Genomic DNA, 18,956 nt, shown 5'->3' on the forward strand with positions numbered 1-18,956 from the left:
GAAACTGACAGAACAATGGGGCAATAGTGGATAATAAGTGGATAATTTAAAACATGATGTGCACATGTGTACCTGTCAACGGTCCAGGTGGTCACGTTGTGCGGGATGTCAGCGGTGTGTGTGTTCCACTCCCCATTGGGCAGCTCTTTGACCTGCAAAGTGAAGTACCTCAGCGGGGACGAACCTGAGCCGCCCATTACCCAGTGGAGGCGGAGACAGCGAGATTCAACCCCGTCCTGAGGAACAACCAACTTCCTAGGTGGCTGGGGACGCTCTGTGGACATGGTAGAGGACAGAAGGGGGAAGGTAAAATAAAAAGTAATGTGACAAGGACAAGAACGGGGGAATTAAAGTGGAAGCAGGAAAAGGGAAAAGAGAGCAATGAAATTAAACATTTTTGAAGCATTTAATTGTAAACATTCATTCTTTATTAAATTATTTAATTTAGGAGTTCAGCATTGTATGATTGTATCACCACATACCAATACAAGCATCCATGTGTGTATTTTTGTTGTTCTGGGACAGAGTCTTCATACAGAGCTTTAGATATACAGTTGGGTCACAAATTTAAGGACAAAGCACCATATATTACCACAAATCCAGAAAGTGCTCGATGCAAAAAATCCAAAATTAAATAAAATTCAAACATCTTCTTATTTCTATATTTGCATATTTTAACACATCTACAATCTAGATAAGTATAAACACTAGCCTGCTGAACAGTTTCAATGCTCTTATTTCAACTGAAGTAGTGACATCATACCTGTGCGTCTGTGTGTGTTGACATGTATTACTCATGTTGTGGGCACTTGCTCTCCTTTTGGGGACAAAGCCAGGTCCACATAAGGTATATCATTACATTTTAGGGCAAAGACTTGGGTTATGGTTATGGAAGTAGTGGTCAGGGTTTGGGTAAGCCAATGTAATGTCCTCTGAAGTGATGGAAACACGATTATATTTGTGTGTTAGGGGACAGACACCACAGCGAGAGGACAGGCTAGAGTCAGCACAGCGTCTCTCAACAACACAAACGTATCTGAATTTTACAAATAGTCAGATATTTAGAGGTGGAGACATATTGAGACTTCCAGACTACTGTGAGTTAGTTTCAATTTTAGTCAGACTTCGTACTGAATTATTTTGAATAGATGTCACATCGCTACCTGTAATGATCTGTCCTTTCATCTGCTCTGCTATCAGTTATACCTCAGTACTTTCTCTATCCGAAGTCTGCCATACACATGCAGACATGTAAAAAGCCAATTAGAGACTCTTCTAGTAATATACATGACCAAACAAATTAGTTTTCTGGAGCAGAAATTTAGCTGTGGAAATCTCATATACATAGAAATCAGCTTACAACCCCATTACATAAATGCATGTTTAAGTGTTGAGTGCCCTGCATAGAAAATTATGTTTCTCCACTTATTAATTCAAGTCCTTTCATTAATTTGCCTCCGATCTGTAGCTACACATGATGAAATAAATTGTCACCAAACAAACTTCGACTATCATGACCCACATGCTGCAAATACCTTGTAACACAGGACAAGGGCACATTTAAATCACATATGCATCAGTGTGGCTGCTGCAGTGCATACACATATTTAAATGAAACAAGACATCTAAGCACTGCAGCATCAAAGAAACAATTTCTCAACAGATTGCCGGTGTGTGTGTTCTTATTTGTCTGTGTCTCCACTATTCAATTAGAAGATAAAAGATGACTCTGGGAGTCAGTATCTTTGTACAACTGTGTTGGCAGAAGCTGTGTGATGAGAAGCTGTGTGCACACACACGCATGCATGCATGCACACAAACAAAAACACGCGGTTGGGGGGCATAACTGCTTAATTTCAGGGGCATCAGATTATCGATTAAGTCTGGAAATTAAAGCATTATCGATTCTCTCTGAAGTTTAATTAATCTGCACTTATGTTCACAGACATATGCAAAAGCACGGTCACACACACACACACACACACACACACACACACACACACACACACTCACACACACACACACACACACACACACACACACACACACACACACACACACACAACCAGTCTCGCCTTCCTTCATTCATCCTTATCACAAGTAATTTAAGTCAAATCTGTTTGACTCCCTTCTTCCCTCGCGCCCTTGTTCTTCAGTCCCTTCAACATTTGACTATTCTCTCCCTCTTTTGTTTTCCTGATACCATCTGTGTCTCCCTGTCTGTACTCATCTTGTTCAGCTTCACAGTTAAGATTATGCTCTGATAATAAACTCATAATTGTCAGAACAAGTGCTGCCCTTTCAGCACTTACGCGACTGTTTACTACTACGCTAGGGAGAGGAGAGACAGTGTTGGAAGAGAAGTGGAGAGGAAAGAAGAGCCGGTGTTGGTACTAGAGGAGAGAAAATATATGGTTGTAGGGGGATGAATTCGACTAAATCCGCAACTGTATGTTGTCCATTACCTTATCAGTTATCACCCACTTGGAGACAAACATCAGCATAGATAAATCTCTCTAGAGGGAGATGTTTTTGTTCATGCACACACACACAGTCTCACACACATACACACCCACACGCACTCTCAAAAAGCCAATTTTCTTTTTCTGGGGATTAAGTTGGTCTCTTCTGCATCATCAGAAAGAAATCTCTATTAGGCAATTCTGTCTATCTCACAGTGAGAATGGCCCATTATGTTACTGAAGTGGAACCACTGAACTCCATTCTTAAGAAACCCTGATAATGATGCTGCAGATGTTATGATATCTGATCCAATTAAAATGCACTACACAAGCTGATAGCTCTGAATAGGATATCTGACATCATGATTCCAGGTTTTTTATAAAAATTTGCTTCACTGTCACATTTTAATATAGGGACTTTTGTAGCATTTCAATGCTTTACTAGACATACACGGTGTCGGCTGACAAGAGAAAATTGGAGAGAGATCAGGAATGACATATATCAAAAGCTGAGAGCCACGTTCAAACCAGAGTTATTCATGCGTTGGCCTACAGAGACACCACAGCGACTGTAACTTCTTTTTTAAAGTGATATTTCACTTTGGTGGGATGTTCTCCGCCAAACTTCAGCACCAGCTGCCACTTAAACCTCTCCTCCCTATCTTTTTATCAGCTGATTAGATATTACTCTGCTCACAGAAAGTAATACTAATGCAACCTCTGTCTGTTTAAGCTTTATATATATATATATATATATATATATATATATATATATATATATATATATGTATTTAAATTAATTTTAAGGTATATTATAAAAAAGTATGATCTGAACTTTTCTAAAAACAGAAGCTACAAAAGTACTCAAGAGAGAGCAGGATCTAAATTAAAACTGAATAACAACAATTGAGGTTTTGAGGTTCACCAAAACCAACAAAAAGAAGACAAAAATGTCATTATGGCAAATGTCATTTATGTCTATAAAGCTGCTACAATCAATATTTTTTATATTTACATTGCATCACACAGCGTCCTGCAGTGTGAAAGGTGTCGCTTGTAGTGATCTACAGAGAGTTATCACCCAGCTCTGCAGTTTAGCTCAGCCTATACAGAGTGTTTTAGCATCTCTGCTCTCTGTTTTACAGCCCTCAGCGTTACTGCTTGGTTAACTTGGTAACGCTTTCATCAGCATAGTTTTAGACGAAAAAGCTCTAAAAAACTACCACAACACTACCTTCCAAACAGCAGACAGACAAGGTTAGGCACTTGCTGGTGAAAATAGTGGACATTTAGTAGCTAAAGAGCCAGATATTTCCCTCAAGAGTTTAACAACCTGTAGGGCGGTATTACATAAACAAAACTAAAAACCTTCCACTTGTCACAAAACAAAAACTGCAAAACTTTGCCTCACTTCAGGGAAAAATGACATACCACTGTCTACAATTCATCCTTACACCTATTCATAACAAACAGTGAGTGAGCAACTTCGACAGAGCAAAAAAAACGTCCAGATATATACTACAACCAGCAACAACATTCAAATAGCCTATCAAACCATGAGCGACTCTAAGAGATGGCATGCTGTTGCTCTGAAAACAAGTTGGAGGTGCGCAAAGCTTCATCCAAATAGAGCAAGTGTGATACGTAGCTTAGCCTGTTGGCTGACGCATGGCGCTGGTGCAACATCTTCACTTGAAAATACTAACACAATCTGTTTGCTGCTCGCTAGCTTGTTTGCATCCTGTCCAGTTAGGAAGAGGCATTATTTGCTTTTGCCTTGTGGTTAATTTGGAATTAAAACTAATTCACCAAAGCATTTGATGAAACATCAGTCTTTACAATTTCATTTGTGTATATTTGCCTATTTAATGATTTTGTGTCTTTTCTTGCTTTGTTAACGTTGACGTAACACAGTGCCATTGGTACCTTTGATCCTGTCAGTTTGTTCTAATACAAAATCCCAGTAAGCACCCATCCCATACCTACACACACCCAGATGGTCTACATATATGGTAGTTCAGTTTCCAGAATACTCATAATATATTCACATTGTAATGATCATCCTGATCATGATCAGCAAAATTGTTCTTTCTAATAACTGTAAATTGTGACCAGTGGAGAGACCCTTGAGTATGGGATATCCTGAATTTTCATTTTGCTCCTGTCAAAATTCTTGCTGGTTCAGTCTGAACAAGCATGGAAGCAGCTGATTGAAGCAGGATGAGAGAGAGCGGAGCAGAAGTCTAGACAAGATGAGATAAAAGCGTCACGACCTCTGAATCTGAGGACGATAAAAACTTGACTTTTTATTTGTTTCTAAATTGAAGGAAAAAGAAGTGCACTGCTCACGCATGGCTCTGCCTCTTTAAAAGTCAAGTCACTGTAGAAATGTCTTCCTCCTCTACGGCCACTGACTGTGTGTTGGAGGATATACACTTCTGTTACAGGCTTTTAGAGACAAAATTGTCTTAGGAGAGTTACTGTCACTGCTCAGCCTCCTACATCTCGCCATAGGCAGGAGCTGTCATACGCAGTGTTGAGTCTGTTAAAATTCCTGTTATTTTCACAGTGTATACCCTACGATGAGGCCAGCGACTGCTCAATTAGATGAAATGTTGAAGAGAAAATAGCCACATTTTTTGCTGCCCTAAAAGACTAAATTAACATAATTGCAGAGTGCTGATAGAACTATTGATCAATGGTAATTACTTTGGTGTAGAATCTAAGATTTATGGCTTTTAGAGCTTGTTTTCTGGTCTGTGCTTTCTCCTTTGGCAAAAAAGACATTCAAACTACTGCCATTTCAACACAATACCACTCTCATTCTCTTTCTCGCCTACTAACTGAACATTTTTCACCCCGCCCACAACAGAGCATGGTGCTAAGGGAAAGTAGCCAGTGTTGCAAGACAGTTGAGTGCGAAGGGCTGATAATACTTGTTGTGTCGTTCAAAAAGTATCAACAGACGGAAAGCCACAATTTCCTTTGGTCTAATACTCCACAGTTTTTCATGATGATTTAAAAACCTGGCTAGGTGGCTCACCGTTTTCTAATAGACTACTGTTGCACAGACCTCTAGGCAGGTTTAATAACTCCTGACTCTCATTAAGCTCCTGCAGGAGGGCTAATACCTGGTGATTTCAATGTCTACATTTACTGCCCAGCAGCTCTTCCTCCACTGGAGTTTTTAAATGTCATTTCTTCTTATTCTATGTGTAAAAGGTCCCACACAGAGAAAAGGTCATACTTCTTTGTCCAAATATTAAGTGCCCAGAAACAAAGGAGTCTACATGTCCAACCACAAACTACTTGTTGTTGAAGCCCTGATAATCTGTCCGAGTTCCTCGCCTGAAGCTCTGTGCTTGCTTTTCTCTCCCTAACTTTATCTCTGCAAGGACTTCACATCGACCACAATTCATTGGAGTGGAGCTGCAGAGATCATAAAATTTTTAAATGCTAAAACTTCAGCTAACCTTTCCAGACTCTTGCTGCAATGGCATTACTGCAGGAAATGACAAAATATCATCTTTGACCATTTGAAAGTTAATGTGAAATGAGAGGACAAAGTGACTACGAAATAATCTTAGCTTTCTCCTGCAACAGACCTTCCTAATGGCAAACATTTTTTAAAGCACGGGTAAAATTAATACCATTAATCAAGTCATCCCTGCTTTAAATTGCTTCATTTACAGAATTTCGTGTCTAATGTGGTTTATTTAACACATTTTATTTCCTTGTGCATCAATATAATTGAATGTGAATTTCATTGCAGAATATTACATTGCTTTGGTGCAATTCCCGAGAGATACGGGATACTTACATACAGTAGGGGTGCATGAAAAAGGAAAATTTAACTAGTCATTAGTAAAAGCTTCCAACCTTACATCCCATTATTCTTGCTGAATTATCCAGCAGTGTAGAAAAATAATGTTTTATAGAGGCAAAATGAACACACTTGTTACACTGGTTCCATTAGTGTGTGATTTACCGATTCAGGATTGAATCATACGTTAACCGTTTGTACCTACAACTGAAAAGAGAGGGAACATTTAAAAAATAAATTTAATTTTCATCTTCTGAGGCTCAGTGCATAGAAACACTTGAGACAGCATCTTTGTGCAAAGTTTTACATTGTCCCCAAACTACCCCATCAATGACCCATCAACCACATACTGTTTATCCCTGTAGGCCTTTTTCACAGCTGACATTTTGACTGAGCATAACAGGAAAACTATAAAATAACATTAATGACGATGCTGTTCCATTTAGACCTTGAGTCATTTATACCTGTTGTGGCTGTGCAATGTCAAAGTGTTGTTGACCTATTTTAAGTATTTAAGGCTTTTAAGCATTTCTTTACAACATGAAATATTCATGACTTAAAAAGCAACTTTAAAGGTTTAATTTAAGAAAACATCCCCAGGTATTTATTACGAGATCAACTCTCAAAAACTGAATAAATCTGCTTCTTCGTGACTGGTATAATCTGTCCATTTGATTGGCATGCTGGCAACATAAGCAAACAGTCCCATACTGTCATCGGACTTTGATGAAAATATTGCTACAAAGTGATACGAGGCCCCTCCCACTCCTGTTTCCTTCAGAATGTATGCTAGTTAATGGCAAGAGACAAATAATTTTTTGATTCCAGTTGAATCGTGTTATTAATTACACATGATGTTTGTCAATTTATAAGATAATTTTGAAAGTCAAGAAAAATGCAGTTTGTTGTACTATTTAGTGTTGTGTGAAACCATTCAGTGAACTACATCTCTTGTCTTGTACAATACACATCAGCAACACCAACAATGCCGTTACCTTGGCAAATTTTACTTTGTTCCTCCAGAACAAGATAAAAGATATCAAAATAGGTGAAAATCACAACAAGTTGGCCTTATTTTGAGCAGTAGTTATGCACCTGTGAGTAGATCCTGTTAAAAAGCACACAAGCTATGACGTGGGCTTTGGTAATCTTTCTGAATAAGTTCAAAGTTTTACGAAAACCTGTGATTGTGTTGACTTGTGAAATTATATTTGAAATAGACAAACATCATATGTGTGATTTATAGAACAATTCAAATGGGATAAAAAAAAGATGATTTGTCTCTTGCCATTAACGACTGTATATATTTTTTTCTGAAATAAGGTCGCATGGTGCTTCACCAGAAGGGAGGAACTTCCTCTCTATTGCAGTTGGTTTATGGAAGTGTGCGACATCACAATTTTCCAATTGCATCCCGCCGAATTCTTACCAGTACAAACAGCACATATAAAAACTCAAATACAAAATCACTCGTGTGAATTCAACAAATTTTTCTACCTGAGAAAAAAATGTGTGTTTTTGTAGAACCACACCCTTACTAGGTAAGATGATGCTGCAGGTCAAACATTGCTTTTAAAGGCCTTTAAATGTAATGAACTAAATATTTGACAGCAAGGTTTTATTCAGGTGAGATTGAGGGTGAGGACCTTTTTTGGGGGGGTGGGGGTTCTTATCCCCTCTGAGGGTCCAAGGACAGAGAGATGGAGGGATGTCGTATGTCATATATTGTAAAGCCCTCCCAGGCTAATTAAGATTTGTGACATTGGACTTGAAAGATCAAACAGAAATTGAAATTGAAATGAAATTAGTATTTGTTTGCCCCTTTGGGGCATGCTTTGTGATTGGTTTACAATGAACTTTGACATGATTAATCGGTAAAGCCCCTTGGGTTGCCTTGAGATATGAAATGTGCCATAAAATTATATTTGCCTTGCCTTATCCCATGCTGTCTCTCTCTCCATGTTTTCTGCCACTCTGTACTGTAATAACATTATTTAGATAAAATGTTGATAAAATCTGGCCTGCTCAAACACATCCACTACCTCCTGTTTTTGTGGCAGCTTGAGAGTTCAGGTTCATACTGTATTAGGTTTTAATAGGAGTGGTTAACATCTGCAAGGCTGCAGAAACAGATGTGACAGTAAATCAGACATCATGTAAAACTTAAATGTATGCGTGTCCTTTACCTCTGCGCTCAGTGGTAACAACCAGGGCTTGCTGCTCTTCGCCCCAGCCCACAGCGGTGCGAGCAGTGAGTCGGAACACATAGGCCTGCTCAGGGGAAAGTCCTGTGACCGTGAACTGTCGAGCATTGGAGCCCACCTCCACCGTGGTCCATCGCTGGGGGTCCCTGCTGTCCAAGCAGTAGGATATCTGGTAGCCTAGTGAGGGGCAGATGGAAAGACAGACGGAGGAGGAAGACAGTTCAAATCTGTGCAAAAAGTCTTTGTGCAAATGTGTGTCTGTGTGTTTTTTGTGGCCTACTTTAGATCACAGAGCCCACAGGAATCAAACAGAGAACAATGTAAGATAGGAAAAAGCCTGGAAGCATAACCACACAGCACGACGTACCACACAGCCGCATTTCTACAGAAATACATACAAACAAATACACTTTTTCTGCAGTTCCTGAAAATGTCCATATCTGCTCTGAAGAGTTCTGATTCATGCTGCTGCTTTGTTGTTAGTACCTTTGTAAGTATGTAGCCCTTATCCTCTGCCTTTACCAAAAACATACACAAAGTCATAATTCTGTCACTGAACATCAGTGCACGCACACGCACACGCACACACGCACACGTCACGGCTCACTCACTGACATTCCCCTACACATGCACACACATTATAAAAACATACACCCTCTCCTCTGTCCCCTTGGCCGTGACCCACGGTGTACACGGCTTGTGTCTGTTTCTCTGTCTCATGTGCAGTAGGCCATGTAATAACACTAACACCCTTCAACACATACACATACACTCAAACCACTGATCCCCAACCAAGCTTTCCACAGGCCACTGGCCTCTCACAAAGGCTCTCAATATGAAGATTGTATTGTACACCAAATACACACATTCACAAACTCACACAAACACACGAATGTGCGGATGTGATTGGTTCACAGTAAGGATATTAATCTGCTCAGAGCGACCTAATCTGGTTGTGCCGGTGATAATCTCATCAGATAGTCTGATTGTATATTAATGTGAACGCAGTGTGTGGAAGATTACTGGATAACAGCTAGATAATAAATCTTGTTGCCAATTGGGTCAGAGCAAAGCATTATGTTGTGTACTGAATATCATTAGGACATTGCTGCGAACAGAAACATGAGGCTACATCTCCATTACAAAGAGACTGTGTCATGTTGGTGAAGGCTCATTTTCATTTTCCATTGATAGATGTTACCAGTACCATATATTTATACTTATTCGTAGCGTAAGGCATTAAAAATGTGAATCTATACAGGCTCTCTTTATTGCTTTTAGCTGCTCAATGCTCAATCACTGGCCTTGTTTGTAATACTGAAAAACTCATAGCAATGGCAATGCTACTAGTAAACCTACTTGACAGATAGTATAGTACACTGTAAGTAGTACAACTCTACAGTACTTCAGAGTAGAAAGCTTGCAGTGTGGAGCACTGAAGTAACTGTGCTGTTGGTGGTTACTACGGGTGTTGACTCGCTGTCCAAAACAAACTGAATATAGTGTTACATCACATGGCACCATGCTTAGTTTAACCATAGTTTTCACCATAACCAAAGTCTATGGATGACTTTAACGTGCCAAGATACCCAAAAGGAGGTTATATACAACCCCTCTTTTTAAGGTTTTCCATCAAAACCATGACTGAACATGAAACAGACACAACCTATGCAAGTCTTAATAAGGACTTTGCATTCTGCTGATCTTAATTGATTCAGTGTTTAACACATTGTTTTGTATTGCATTTATATTACATTCTATGTTCAGTAAGCCCTGAAGATGTACTAAATGCCAAGACTATGAATGCATTAACTGAAGTAAGTGAGAACAATGACTTGATTTGCTTTGCTAATTTGCTACTGTGTTTATTGCTACTGTTCTAATTTTTAAAATTTTCTTACCGTTTCCTTTTTTTGTACAGAAAATAATCATCCACAAATTCCTGATTAAATCGCCACAATAAAGAGTTGGAACAGCTTTGGGATTTCTGTGTTTCAATGTGAGCACCACACCAGAAGATCTGTGAGCCAACGCCACCACCATCACTGTTGTTTTTTTCTCCATGTAGTATGTACAATTATAACAGTAATTGATCCTGACTCTAATGGTTACACCCACACTGAGTTCTGCCCTGATAATGACTTAATTAGGATGATTTATACACAACTTTTATAACAGTGATTTTATGCCTATTTTATTAACTTATTATTGCATATTACAGCTTTGCTTGATTTTATGATGTCTGGATACATTGCCGCTTGCTATTTAACTGTGCCTTGCAAGGTGATTGCTTCGAAAGGCGCCTATATATAAAATGCAGTATTCTTATTATTAATTCCAGAACACTATTGTTGCACAGTGTTAAAAAAAACCTTTGTTTTACACAGTTTTGTGCTTACAGGTAGTGATGCAACATGTGAGGCAACTTTGAAATGCCAATGCCAATTAGAGTTAACAAAGAGACAACATGCTGTGCAGCTGTGAGCAGTTCGTATGTTTCTTTTGAGCATTGTATTGTGGGACAAAAGTAAACATTCAAAAGCACACTCAAAAATCAAGTGTTTTTTAATATAATTACTACCTTCTTTTCTTCTCTGACTTTAGCATATGAGCACACATAATACTCAAAACTTGTTTAAAATTAGCTCAAAATATAGTATTGGGATACTGCTTGTATTTGCCGCTGGGATGTTCATGTGCTTTTCTGTGTTTTATTCATCACAAGGTCCCGTGAAAACAGGAATGCCTCACTGCCTTTTTCCAAATTAGATTGTGCACCTTCTGTGGTCTTACTTCTCCTCTGTCCACCTTCTGTGCCAGTCCCCTATGGGTTGAGAACCCAAGGAGAAATGAGGCAGTCATGAGCACTAGAGAAAGCAGCGTGCTACAGTTATTTGTATCTGCATAAACACACACATTCACGGCCCCCACACGCACCTCATACTCAGCAAGGACACAGCAGGACTGCGCGTTTGTGTGTGTCTCTGTGATCGAGAGAGAGAGGGAGATTTGCCCTCCCACTCATCCTTCTGTCACCGAGTGGTGTCGCACTAAATGTCCTCCCCCTTACAATACAGTCAGACATCACTCACACTGTCCTGCTTGACTCCCTCACCCACTGAGAGGACAAATACTGCTCCTTTCTCCCCCTTGTCCAACACACACACACAGACACACACACACACAGACACACACACACACACACACACACACACACACGCACACACGCACACACACACACACACACACACACACGCACACACACACCTGTCCCTCCTCTCACCTCCATACATCTCCTCTCTGCTGTCTCTCCCCTTCTGTTCTCTCTGTTTCCAGCTCAGCGGTTCTTGCATTCCTCTTGTCTCTCTACCTCTTCGTTAATCTGTTCCCTCTGATTCTCTCCGCATGCTGTGATTTGCAGTTTCAGAAACAAGTGATATGTGTGAATCTCAGTCTGTTTATATATGAGGCTACGTATGCATTCGGAAAGGTGTCTTGCTTCAGCAACTATAATAGGCCTTTTCCTGGGTACAAGCCTGAGCACTGACACTTGCACGCATGCACGCACGCACGTACGCACACACACACGTACATAAACACCAACAAATCTCGGTGGTGAGGTGGAGAGTAGAGCAAGCTGACCCTTGTTTAAGAGCTAAAAACAGAATCAGCTCTTTTCCATTTTACAGCTTTTACTTCCTTCCTTCCCTTGAAAGATCACAGCGGTGTGTGCTTCTCTCTGTGTGCGCACATGTTTAAAACTGCTAACTCATTTCCTCTGTAAGCCGAGCTCTGTCCTTCAGCAATTGAAAATAAATCCATTGTCACTACAAGCGTGAAAGAGTGGATTAGGATTTTAATGTTGCTCTAAAATATCGACTTTCTAATATGTGTGCGTGTGTGTGTGTTTGTTATTGTACCTAATATGATGCCGTTGGGGTTCGTGGGTGGCTGCCAAACCACCCTAACTGATGACAACCGAACTTCTGGAAACACCATCCTGACAGGGGGGCCTGGGACTGGAGAGAAAAATAGTGAAGGGAGTTGGCGGCAGAATGAAACAGTAATAATATATACAAGAGCAGCAGCAAAAAAAAAAGCACAAAAGAACTCATTAAATGCCATCATGAGAAAGAGAGTATCTCAACATCAAGCACTTAGACTGTAATAAGTTAGTATGATTGTACCCGCCTCACAGATTTATGTGCATATGCACCACACACACACACACACACACACACACACACACACTCACACATAGTGTCTTATACATTTTTAAGAGGCACTTCTAAAAGACGCAAAATAGAAAATGTAATTTTCTCTCAACCTCACACTGTTCCTGATAAAAGTACATGTTCCACACCACCAAATACATGTCAGTGTGACTGTGTGTGTGCGTGTGTGTGTGTACAGTATGTGTGTGACTGACAGACAGGATGGAGGTTCATTATACATTGCCGGGAATTGACTTCCCCGTTCTTGTTTCATCCTGAAATGAGAAAAACTTTTCAAACGTGACACTGTTTGATAGAGGATGAGAGCGTGTGTGTGCTTGTGGGTCTTCCTGTATGTGTATTTTTGTGTGTGTGCGTGCGCCTGTGTTTTATTATTCAAGAAGACCAGCCTGGGCTGCCGGCATCCTAAAAAGTCTGCCAGCGTTGCATCTGACGAGATCTGCACACATGGCACACACTAACACAAATACACACACATACACAGCATGTTCTCCATGTCTGGGCTGTGGGGGGAGTCTGAGGGGTGAGCTGAACCCAGTGGATGATCAGTGAAGTGGGGGAAACACTGTTGCCTGTGCTGACAGCAGAGGCGGAAAGAGGTGAAAAAAACATCTAGAGAGGTGAGAAAAAGGCAAAAGGGTTGCACAAACAGCTGGACAGAAAGGCTAGTGATCAGCCTTAGACTAAAAAGAAAGAGATCCTACCATCTTCTTTGGTTCTGAGCAGGATGGGGTTGCTCTGTGGGCCATCGCCTATCCGAGTGTATGCCAGCACCTGCAGCACGTACATTGTGTATTTTTGCAGAGCCCCAAGGAGCAGCGTCATACTCCCCTCTCCTTCTGACACCTGAACACTGGGGGGACCTTCTGAATCCTTCTCGCTGTACAACACCTAGACACAGACACACGCAAACAGGCATACATTGTCACACATGTAATTACAGCCACAAACATAGATCAAAAGTGAGCAAATATGTTGAGTTAGATCCTGCAGTTTCCACTCTGTCAGTTCTGTGAGCATTGTTTGTATGTTTTATCCTTTCTTTAGGGTAGCTTTAGTGGCTTTGAAGGATAAGGTTGGTGATGTTCTATGTATTTGTGATTGTCAGTAAATAAAGAGAAAAGAGCAAAACCAACTCTCTCAATATTCAGACTGTCTATATCACTCAGAGCCAGCCTTCGGATTTAAATCTTTAAAAACTGCTATGGGTCACACTATAATATTAACAATGAACAAAAGAATCACTTGTGCATGAAAGGTGTCGCTAGTAATGACGAACCCACCAAAAATTATTCTCCTAGAATTTTTTAGCTGTCTGGTTTGCAACCTTACTGCTGTGGTTCTCCGTCACTTCTCTTGTAGATTTGTTTTTGGCCACAGCAGACAGTTGTGAAAAAACTTTAAAAACTTTATAAGGTGATAGTATGTCAGTATTGTGGTCATGCTGCCTCCAAGTGGCACAAAAATAAGTTACTGCAGGTATCAAAACTGCCACAAATATATAGTTTAATTTTTTAAGGAAGCTACATAATTCCATATAACAGCTGGGAACTGTAGTTTGGTCAAACATCAGATATAAAAAGTGTATTTGTTGTGGACTATTTTCAGCTGCGTATGTGGTGTGCTGGTGAGTATTTGTAGCACTAAAGCAGCATACATGGAATTCACTCAAAGATTATGCATGTGCCTTGAAGGGCTTTACAATCTGCACAGCATACCGCATCATAATGAAAGAACATGTCCATAATAGTGCGGCTAATTGATGTGTTTTTGACAACAATGGAGGTCTTTGGCATGGAGGCATAGGTCATGTAACGCTTTAGATACAGAAGCAATGCCTATTTGTTTTGGTATTTTCATGGGATTTGTTGACAGTCCCCAAACCTATCCTCTAACTGAAACATTTCCTAAACCGGTCCTGAAATTAAAATTACACTAGTGCCCACACCAAAAAAATGAATTGCTCTTTCACTGGCAACATAGTTATGTAGTTATATAGAACTGCTGTCTTGCTCCTTTTCTCTACTTTTGTCATGTTCATGAACTCCTTGCCACACTTCAAATCATTTTTGAAGGAAATTGTCAGTTATTAAGTGTCTAAAAACAGAAATAGGAGTGCGTGGCAGGAGAACTATTCAACATCTTGGGATGGGAGGTGTTGAAGAGCTACTGCTGGCAGCCACTTCCCATCTATTAACATGGTAGGCAGACTGCTCAGTGTGATCCTCAGGAGGGCACAAGAACACACACAGACGGGAAGTGTGATGTGCTTTGGGCATGGTGGATATGACCTGAATTTTACACAACATTTTTAAGACACTTGATGGTCCTGGTTTATATCACACAGTCACAGCCTGTTTTCTCTGGTAGAGGTATGTATTTATAACACAACCGTGTCCATGCATTTGAGGATGCATTTCATTCCTTTTAAAGATTCTTTCTGCCGTGTTTTGTTTGGTTGGTGATTAAGAGCTGCAGCCAATGCCAGATTCATATTAGCAAAAATATTTTACATGTACTTTCTCCATATGCTTTCTAAGGATTTTAAGGTGTGCTGCAGTACATGTATGCCACTGAACAAGAAAAGCTATGTTGCAAAAATACAGACAACTGTCTTTTATTTATTTCAAATTCAAACATGAAAGTGGAGTACATTATAATAAACCGCTGGAGGGTGTGCGTGGGAGTGTAAAAGGCGAGATGTGACTGCCAGTAAGTGGTGCACTCAGGTAGAAATGAGTGCACCTTGCACTTCACCGTCAACAGTTTTTATCCAGCTTTTTCTTCGAGACCTACAAATCAGAGCATATTATCTACGTCACCATCAAGAGTTCCAGCAAGACAGACTTTTCCAACTTAGTTTGAAAATACAAGAAAAAGATTAGCTCAATTTGGCAGAAATGGATAGATTGTAAGCTGTGTTTTTTAAGTGGGTCACAAGTCTGAACTTAAATACTAATGCGGAATCTCTAAAGCACAATGACACCATGTGTGTATACTCAACAAATCCCCCTCTCTTCAACTGGGATTGATGCTTTAAATTTCAAATTAACAAAGCACCTCTGAAAACCAGAAAGCGTTATGGATTATTGTCCATTTTTCATAAATGAATAATCCAGCTATTGTTTCTAGGACAACATGACACAAAAACCACTGTTTTATGAAATGGTATTAAACATTTAAGACTCTTTCATGTGCATGTGCACAACTACTCACACGCCCCCAAACATATTACTGTGGCTGGTTGCTTTTAAAGCAGTAATGTAGGTAAAAACAAACCAGAGCAGTTACAGACTATTACGTCATACTGGGCTTTTATTAGGCTTTTGTGTGCATGTCTGTGTGCATTAAAGTGTGAGTGAGGGTGTGTGAAGGTGTTAGAGGAAGTGATAATGGGATGAGGGGGTCAAGTGAGCATGCCAGAGTGGGATTGTGTGTGTGTTTGTGTATTGGAGTGTTTTTTACACCTTATATCCAAGGATGACTCCATTCTTCTGCGCCTGAGGGAGAGCAGACCATGTGAGCAGGATCCTGGTGGAACTCACTGCCTCGGCAGTCACATTCAGCGGAGATCCAGATGGAACTAGAGAACAACACAAACAGAGACAAACATACATTGTTATATTACCATGAGTGGACTATGTTACTAGACTGTCCAAGTATGGACCACCATTTCTTGTAACTAGAAATATAAACAAAAACATTTAATAAACTTTATTTTATAGGCCAGTTATTCTTGTGAAGGGGAAGAAAGAGGGGATGACATTTCTCAATTTTTTTTAATGATATGGCTGTACGATATGGTGGCACTAGCACTGTCCCCTCATAGAGAGATGGTTTGAGGTCTGAACCTGCTGGCTGGCTGGGTCTTAGACCCTGTGTGGAGTTTGCATAGTCCCCCTGTGTGAGCATGGGTTTTCTCCAGGCTTCTTCCCACAAAGCAAAGCCCTTTTCACACAAAGGTCATGCTATACAGCTGCTACAAAGTTCCTTTTCATGCCTCCTTTGCATTTTTATACAGAACCAAATGACAGTGGCATCATGCCACTACAGTGTGTGAATTTAGCTAGCATACCAGCATCACAGAAACAAAAGAGACATGACTGGCACTGTCTGCCTCTGGTGTACACATACACACCAGCAGAGCTTTCTAAACAATAACAATAGCATTAACATTGGAATAATCAATAATTTACTGTCCCTATTACATGGTGACTGATCTCGTCCCCTGCCTGGAGGGTAAGGAGCTTCTAAATCTCATTGCCACTGTTTTGGCGCTGTTACTACCTCCCATGGTGGCTTAAAGGCACCATATTCCTGCCTTGAACAGGCAGTGTAAAAGGGGCTAAAGACATGCAGGTTATGTTCAGCGGTAACTCTAACTTGCCTGTAGATATGAATGTGAACTTGAATGGCTGTCTTTCTCTATTTGTCAGCCCTGTAATACTGTGGCGACTTGTCCTGGGTTTACCCTGCCTCTAACCCAGTATCGCAAAACACTAGGCAATCAAGGTTATATTTATAACCGGGAAATAGTGAATGAAATCACACTGATATATACTTCTGCCAAGATTAAATTCACTGCATACAACATCAAAGTCAATGAAGCTCCCCTGGAGAAATATATGCAATATATCCAAATATGAGGCGACATTTGTGTTGTGTGTTGTGATTTTAAAACATAACAACAATTTAGTAAACCCAGTCTGACATAAACACAACTGATGAATTAAAGTATGAATAATTTATATGACAATTATATTCAGTTTTATTGAATATTTCAATATTTAAAGTTTTCTAGCAATAAAAGAAAAAACAGTGCCAACCCAGCTGGCATCACTTTCCCATAGTTATTCTGAGACATGAGCTGTAGTTTTAACAATAGGAGAGAAAAACACTAAAACAGTCATTCAATGAAAGGCATCCCATTGTGGCAAAACACATCCTCATTAAAGACAGCCAAAACAAAAAGAAAACAACCTCCGTGACAGCCATCGTTTATCACTGAAAACACAATAGATATCACTGAAACACAATAGATATTAGATATGACATAATATTTTTTGCAGTCTGTTTACTCTTACATATGTTTCCATTAGGCTATACACTTTATCTGCATCATGCAAACTATAATATTCTTACTCAGATTCAAAAAGGTTACAACCTAACAACCTTAGCAACCCAACAACCTTAGCATCGGACCTGATATAAATCTTGTGTTTGCAACTTTTCACTACCACACTGATAACCTAAACAGTCTAAACAGGATGGGACTAGAAGCTCTCCTGACCTGCCACACTTCAGTCTGATTCAACATCACACTGCCCCACTATACACAGTATAAAGATATTTACAGTTACTCTTTAAGAACCACTCGTCCCAAAAATGTGCAAAAAATGTTATTTGATGTGTGTATTCAGAGCTGCTTGAGCTGGCTGTGGGTGTGTAGCCGAGATTTGACCAGTCAAATGCACAACAACAAAAACAATTAACATTCGAATACAGAGGGGACTGAAGGGCAACTCTTATTTAAGGCATGACCAACAGTGTACCTACAAAATGTCCCTTTTACTCAACAGCCAACTTTTGGTGAATGTGTAACGACATCAAGGTCCACTGCTAGATGGGTATGCAACTGCATACTCACACAAACACGCAAACACGCACACACACACACAGCTCAGCGAAACTTCACTCTCTGAACCAATCTTCGATTTTATCTCAATCATCTCCCTCTCCACCTCCCTCTCTCCATCAATCTTCCCCTCACTGAAATAGAGGTAGAGTGTAGAGGGCAGAGAGAGGTGGCCGGAGAGTCAGGGAGGTAATCGGGCACTTTATTCCTTATCCATCTGTCCTCTTATACCCTGCTAATACAATACTGACACGACAGCTCTGCAGGACACTTGCAAACAGGAAATGGGTGAATGAAGTCTGTGTTCGTACCAGATTCTGTGGTGAGTACGGAGAGGGTGTTGCTCCATGGTCCAGGTCCTATGGAATTGTAGGCCTGTATCTGAACCTGGTACTGGGTCCAGGGATTCAGGCCCTCTATTGTAGTCTCACTGGTCTTCCCTGCTTTCTCCCCATCCTGGGTTCTGTCCTCCCCCTGGCCGTCTGTCCTCCACATTCTCAGCCGGTATCCCACAGTCTCTGGACTGCTGTTGTACTCGGACTCTGGAAGAGGCTGGAGGGTAACAAACAATGAGAGGAGAGAGAAAAAAGAGCTAGC

The 18,956-nt window shown here is 40.3% G+C and overlaps 1 protein-coding gene across 1 annotated transcript in view; it reads right to left on the reverse strand.

Annotated features, from left to right (window-relative positions):
- Window positions 1–18,956, reverse strand: part of LOC121942083 (protein sidekick-1-like) — a 269,452-nt gene that overhangs the window by 28,145 nt on the left and 222,351 nt on the right. Inside the window, exons 26-31 of the mRNA XM_042485177.2 lie at window positions 18,671–18,911; window positions 16,192–16,307; window positions 13,429–13,615; window positions 12,410–12,508; window positions 8,472–8,666; window positions 73–274 (exon numbers count right to left, since the gene is read on the reverse strand). Of these exons, the coding sequence (XP_042341111.2) occupies window positions 73–274; window positions 8,472–8,666; window positions 12,410–12,508; window positions 13,429–13,615; window positions 16,192–16,307; window positions 18,671–18,911 (1,040 nt within the window). The remainder of the gene's footprint in view (window positions 1–72; window positions 275–8,471; window positions 8,667–12,409; window positions 12,509–13,428; window positions 13,616–16,191; window positions 16,308–18,670; window positions 18,912–18,956) is intronic.

Source organism: Plectropomus leopardus, chromosome 3 (genome assembly GCF_026936395.1).
Source record: "Plectropomus leopardus strain MGB_pleo_1.0 chromosome 3, ASM2693639v1, whole genome shotgun sequence".
Taxonomy (NCBI): Eukaryota; Metazoa; Chordata; class Actinopteri; order Perciformes; family Serranidae; genus Plectropomus; species Plectropomus leopardus.